Source organism: Arachis ipaensis, chromosome B4 (assembly GCF_059453495.1).
Source record: "Arachis ipaensis isolate K30076 ecotype BB chromosome B4, ASM5945349v1, whole genome shotgun sequence".
NCBI classification, from domain to species: Eukaryota; Viridiplantae; Streptophyta; class Magnoliopsida; order Fabales; family Fabaceae; genus Arachis; species Arachis ipaensis.
The window spans coordinates 124,186,283-124,192,955 of NC_142439.1; the positions used below are offsets into that span (position 1 = coordinate 124,186,283).

Genomic DNA, 6,673 nt, shown 5'->3' on the forward strand with positions numbered 1-6,673 from the left:
CTCTGGCTGGTCAAGCTTAAGGGACAGAAGATTCCTATTAGCCTGATAAAGTTCAACCACAAGAAATTAATTTAATAAATAACAAAAAGAATAAATTAATAACATCTTTTAACAAAAATTAAAATAAATAATAATAACAAAAATCCGAATTTCTTATTATTCACATTTATATTCTTTATTAGTTTCACTATATACATCATTTTATTAATTAAAACAGAAAATAAAATAAAAATAATATTAAAACACAAAACAACATATAATTATATATTATTCACTAGCAAAATATATGTTTATAATCATATTGATTATTAATTTTAATAAATACCAATTACAATAAAATACTGATGTTAAAATAAAAAATAAAATAAAAAACAACATAAAATTCGAATTTTATGTATATTAATTTAATCATTAAAATTTACACTACATAACAACAACCACAATATTATAACAGAAAATTTTAAAAAAATATGTATCTTATTTATTAATTTAAAAATTAACAAAAATATCATATTCTAATAAATAATAAAAAGAATCATATTCATTAAATTTATTAATTATTAAAATATAAAATATCATATTTTAATAAATAATAAAAAATATATACATACTAACAACACAAGAATAGTAAAAAAACAGCATAAGATTAATTTAAAAAAAATTATTATTAATTATATTATTTATTTATATTAATATTTAATAGTATATTTAGAGTAATATTATTCAAATAAATAATAACAAACTATTAAACTAATGTTAATCAAGTAAATACTAATAAATTAATCAAAATAACAAACTTATATAATTAAGATGTCCCAAATAATTGATAATATAATTTTTAGGAGACGTATAATTACGTATCATTTTAAATGTTCTAATCTCACTCTCAACCCTAAAACTAATTTATCACTCTCAATCCAATGAATGGAACCAACTGAATATGAAATGAAATGAAATACCCTATCTAAGCTTTCCCTCTCAACTATGGAATGAAATGAACATGAAGCCCGAAGTTCCACCACTCTTTTATACACTTGCGGCACCAACCCTCACCATAAATGACGCCTGTTTTTGGAGTGGGGCTTGTCTCTTGCATGGAGACACTGGACACGCATATTGCGTGCTGCTGCATGGACGACACGTGGCGGAGCCACATTAACACGCAACTTGCGTTCTGCTTGGATGAAGACATGTGGTTTTAGTGTGTTTGGAGTCACTAATCAATGCACCTTGAGAACCTGCGAAGAATCTCTACCACAAGAATTACGCACCCTGCGTGTTGCAATTCAGCTGACACGTGGCGAATCTCTGCTAAGAATTTTTCATAAAGTTGTCTCGAAAAATTGCGCGGAATTCCTGCTAAAGCAACACAGAACCTATGTGTTGCACGACACGTGGCGAATCTCTACTGAGTTCATTTTTTAAAAAACCAACATAGTATCTGTGTATTGAACAGTATTTCTGATACCTCCACATTTCTGTAAAGTATCTCAAACATCAATATTTAACAAAAATACCACATATTTTTTTATATCTAAAATAATTTCTGTTAAAATCAAATGATCTTTAATAATTTTTTTTAAATTATTTTTTTTCCATCTTTAACGTCATTATCAGTTTATCACCATCGTAAGTAATTGTCACTTCCACTATGACACTTACCTAGCAATTATTTAGAAAACAATATTTAGGGACTAATTTAAAATAGTTAAAGACAATTTAAAAAAATTTTAAAAATGATCATTTTAATTTTCAATTCAAATGTTACTAACCAAAACTAAATTAATAACTCTAGCAAAAATATAAAAAGTCTTGAACTGCTTGCCACTTGATCCACTAATTTGGTGCCCTTAAACAAATCATAAATTATTTTGTATCTTCTCATCTGCTGAGCATAAAGCCTTGAACCCCTTAAGACCAACATATAAATTGCATTTCAAACTTATATAGGAACCAAACACATCATCAACCCCCCCCCTCCTCCTTTGAATCTCGTGAGTGTGTGTGTGTGTTGCATTACTTTGTTAAGGTTAATTAGTTTCTTCCATTAACAAGAAAGGAACATATTATTTCTGAGAGAAACTGGGAGAATCAAACCTGAATTGTAGCAGCACAAGAACGGTCCCCAATTAGGATAACAACAACTTTTCTTTTCAATACCCTCAATTTTCGAGTTTTTTAATTTTGATATGGGGAAGGTGCTGGTGTTTCGCAGAGTTATGGGGTTTTGGGGTGTTTGACGGAACTGTGACGGCATTGATGAAGAAATCGGTGGCACCGATGGGTGGGACGGAAATCGGTGGGACCGATTACTGCACTCTTAGCTAACGTCTTCCAGCACCCACAAATCGGTGGCACCGATTTAATACCCCTTAGCCTCTCCCTCGCACAAATCGGTGGCACCGATTTCTTCCTCCTCGAATCGGTGCCTCCGATTTCTTCCCCCAAAATTTCAAAAAAGCAACGCCGTCATAACAGTGTAAATCACCCGTAATCATCATATTCCAGCATAACTCACACCCCCAAATCATATCTAAAAAAATCAGCCTCAATTTTCACCCTTCATTTTCCTTATCCTATTCTAATTCTAAATTCTCAAAAACAAAAGACAGAAACAGATGCTTTTCCTATTGTTCATTGTCTTTTTCTAATCAGAATCTCTTCTCGTCACACACTTCAGAGTAGTAGTACCCAAAAACCAAAAACTCTGAACCCAAAAAACAAAAAGAGACTCCATTGAAATTTCTTCTTATCACTTCACTAAAAGAGGAAACACCCCATTAAAATTCTCAGCAAAAAGCTTCAAACTTTAATAAGAAAGAAGACAAATTCCCACTACAAACTATGCAATTGCAACGGCGTGTTCTCGAAACAGGGTTAAGCATTTCACCATCTTCTTCATCATCTTCTTCTTCTTCGATCATCAATGAAGCGAACTTCGACACCAACATGGTGATAATCCTGGCGGCGCTAATGTGCGCACTGGTGTGCGCCTTGGGTCTGAACTCCATAGCACGGTGTGCGCTCCGGTGCGGACGGAGGCTGACGGCGGAGCAAGAGGCGGAGAGGCTGGCGACGACGGGGCTCAAGAAGAGCCACCTGAGGAGGATTCCCGTGGCGGTGTACGGCTCCGGCGAGAATATTCCGGCGACGGAGTGCCCAATATGTTTGGGTGAGTTCGAGAGAGGGGATAAAGTTAGAATGCTTCCTCAGTGTAACCACGGGTTTCACGTGAAGTGTATTGACACGTGGCTCGTTTCGCATTCGTCTTGCCCTAATTGCCGACACTCCTTGCTTGAGAAGCCTAAGGTAAATAATAGTGGTTCTGCTTCTTCAGGTGGTGGTGACGGCGGCGGTGGTGGGGGAGGCGGGGGAGGAAACATGGTGATCGTCCTCGACCGGGCAAGTTAATACTTATTACAAACATTTGACAATCAGACTCGGCTCGGATCGGCTCGGCTCAACTCGCCTCCATTCTGCATTTGTGGTTGGCTCTTTGAACGTGATGGTGTTTTTAAGGAACGCAGGCAAGTTAGTTATTGCCAGAGGAAAATGTGATATAATTTCAGAGACATGATATTAAATTCAGTAGACTTTTTATACATCTCTCTTATATCATTTGTTTTTATGATATAACTTCATACAGATTATGATAGCTTTAGATAATATGAGTAGTTTTTGTAATTTGATGAGTTAATAATTGGTTGTGAATATGAAGGAAAATTCAAAACACAATGAGGATACAAAGAGCAAAGGATAGTGTTTGCTGTTTGGTGAAGGGAGTTGGGATTACAGGGGCAAGCTAGGTTGAAGTTGAGAGAAGGGTTAGAAATTAATTTTATAATAAAAAAGAGTAAATTAAAAATTTTAAGAAGGCTAAAATAAAATTTATACATAATTTATAAAAAAAAATTTTAAATTTGGGACGGCCATTACTCTCCTTTTGTTATATGTGGCTCCACCCGACCACCCGTGGTTGAGAAAGTTAAGAATAGTTGTTAGTTATTAAATAAGTAAAAATAGTATATGCACACTAAAGTTAATTTTTTTCTAAGGTAGAAAAATATTTATTAAAATAATAAGATGGATACAATAAGTTGTTCGTCCTATCTAGACACTAAAAACTAGATTCAGAACGGTGGGTTTTCTAAAATATTCTTATGAATTATGATTAAGAAAAGAAGTTAACTAAAAAACTCAGAAGAAAGGAAGAAAATTGAAAAGAAAAAAGAAAGAAAAAGGAAAGTCACGCTACAAGTTCTCGTTCTTGTCTAAAACTCCTGTAATAATGTTATGGTTTGTTCAAAGGCATGTTGAGAAGCAATGATTTTATTCTCAAAGATCTTTATTAAATTTCTGGCTTCCCAGTTCATTCAGCACAACACTGCGAGCACCAAGTTCTTCATCTCATAAGGCATTTGGTTCGACTAATTTATTACTTGCGACCACCACTTTTAGAATGGTAGAGTTTTCAATACTTGGCCTTAATGTCTAACCGGTGAAAACTACCATGTTTGATTTACGAGATAGTACTGGATCAAGTAGTGAATGACTGATTCTCTATTTTTTTTTACATCTAGGGCAGATATTGGAGATGCTCTAGAATTTTTTATTCAATCTTCTCCTCACAGCGAGTCCATTATAACAAACTTTTCAAACGAAGACATATTTTTGGAGCGCATCATAGATTTCAAAGGGCTCCGTATCTTTCTTTTTTCTATTTGCTTCCGGTAATTATTCTATGGGTTGGTGAAAAAATTGATACGCAATTTGGTAACCCGTGTATACTAAGTATCTTCCCAATTTTTTTCTGGACCAAGTTAGTCTATCTTTTCCTTCTCCAATTTATGTTTGTAATATTCTTGTTACAAGTTGCAATATCTAAAATAAAATTTGTTGTTATTGTGTGTTCATCCCATTATCTATTGTTGTTAATAAATTGGTTAACCTGTTCTAGTTTAGCATTAGGATCTGATTTTGCGTTGTAGCAATAGGCAATAAGTTTCTAATCCAAGAGTCTTCAAAAATGCACACTGAGTTTTCCCGGCCAATTTTTCATAGCAGTCGTTTCTCCAAAATCTTCATCTTTTTAAGTAGGCTCCTCTATGCCTAAGATGGATTGTAACATATCTCAACTTTCAAGAAAGTAGAATACCTAAAATATCTTCCTTTGTAAAGCTTACTAACTAGTGAATATGATTTACTGGATATTCTCCATCCTTGTTTGGCTAGCATGGCCAAGTTGAAAGCTTTTAGATTTTTGATTCTCAGGCCTCCTTGACTCTTCTCTCTACTGATAACACCCCATTTAATCCACCATGGTTTTCTTTTCGAAACCTTTTGGTCCCACCAAAAGTTCATTATCTTCCTTTGTATTTCCTCTAATAAAGAGTCAGGTAATCTAAAACAACTCAAAGTATAGAGTGAAACAGTTATTGCTATTGTCTTGACAAGTACTTTTTTTTCACTTACCGAGAGCAATGATCTTTTGCAATTTTGCAATCTTTTTCTATTTTATCTTTGATATAGTTGACGATGCTCTTCTTAAACCGTTGTATAACCACCGGTAATCCTAAATATTTATCTTGAACTCCAATATGAAGAATATTCATTCTTTGTGCTAGATCATCTCTGACTTGCGAGGGGTGTTTTTTACTGGAAAAAAAAAAGGAGGATTTATTAAGATTTGTTTGTTGTCCACTTAGTTCATTATAGGTTTGTAGTACTTGAATCAATTTTTGGCATGCATTCTCGCTTGTTTTACAAAAGAGAATCGAGTCATCCGCAAATAACAGGTGGTTGATTGACAGGCACCTATTGTTAATCCTCAATCCTGAGATTTTTAGTTTTTGTTCTCCCTGTAGAGCAGATAGGAGAGTCTTTCTGCGCAGATGGTCACCTTGTCGCAACCCCTGCATGGTTTGAAAAAACTATGAGGTTGACCATCCATAGTAACAGAATATGATACAGTAGTTACATATTCCTTCATCTCCCCCAATCCACTGACTGCAGAAATCCAGTTTCTTTATTTCTTTCCAAACAAAGCACAATTCAACCTGTTGTATGCTTTGTTTGTATCAAGCTTCAAAGCTACTTCATAATCACCTTCACTTTTATTTTTTAGAAAATGCATCAACCTATGAGAAATTAGAGTATTATCGCTAATTAGTCGGCCTTTAACAAAAGCACTTTAATTTTCACTAATCACTCTGTTTAAAACACCCTGTATACGATGAACCAGCACTTTCGAAATAATTTTATAAACAACATTGCTCAAACTGATTGGTCTAATAGTGTTAGCATGTGGGACCTTAGGAATTAAATAGATATGAGTATGATTGAAACTCCTTAACCTTTTTCCACCACAAAAGAAGCTTGGAACCGCATGTATAACATCATTTTTTATGACAATCCAGAAAAATTGAAAGAATTTACATGTGAAACCATCATCATCGGGGCTGAGAAAGGATTGATTGAGAATGTAGCTTTCTTGATTTTCTCCTCTGTGACCTCTTTGTAAGTCTCCTATTAGCCTCCTCATTCACTTGCCTTCCCATCTCCTCTAATTCCTCTGTAGCCCTTCTTAGATTAGAAGTAGAGAAAAGATAACTGAAGTATTCTTAAGTAATGTGTGTCATGCCTTTCAAATCAGCTTTGTAGGAACCCGAGTTGT

At 34.2% G+C, this 6,673-nt stretch overlaps 1 protein-coding gene across 1 annotated transcript; it reads left to right on the plus strand.

Moving 5' to 3' along the window:
- Positions 1 to 1,917: 1,917 nt before the first annotated feature.
- LOC107637942 (RING/U-box superfamily protein) lies at positions 1,918 to 3,734 on the plus strand. The gene has a single exon (XM_016341174.3). It carries the CDS (start codon positions 2,845 to 2,847, stop codon positions 3,409 to 3,411), a length of 567 nt encoding a protein of 188 aa, XP_016196660.1. The 5' UTR covers positions 1,918 to 2,844; the 3' UTR covers positions 3,412 to 3,734.
- Positions 3,735 to 6,673: the final 2,939 nt, after the last annotated feature.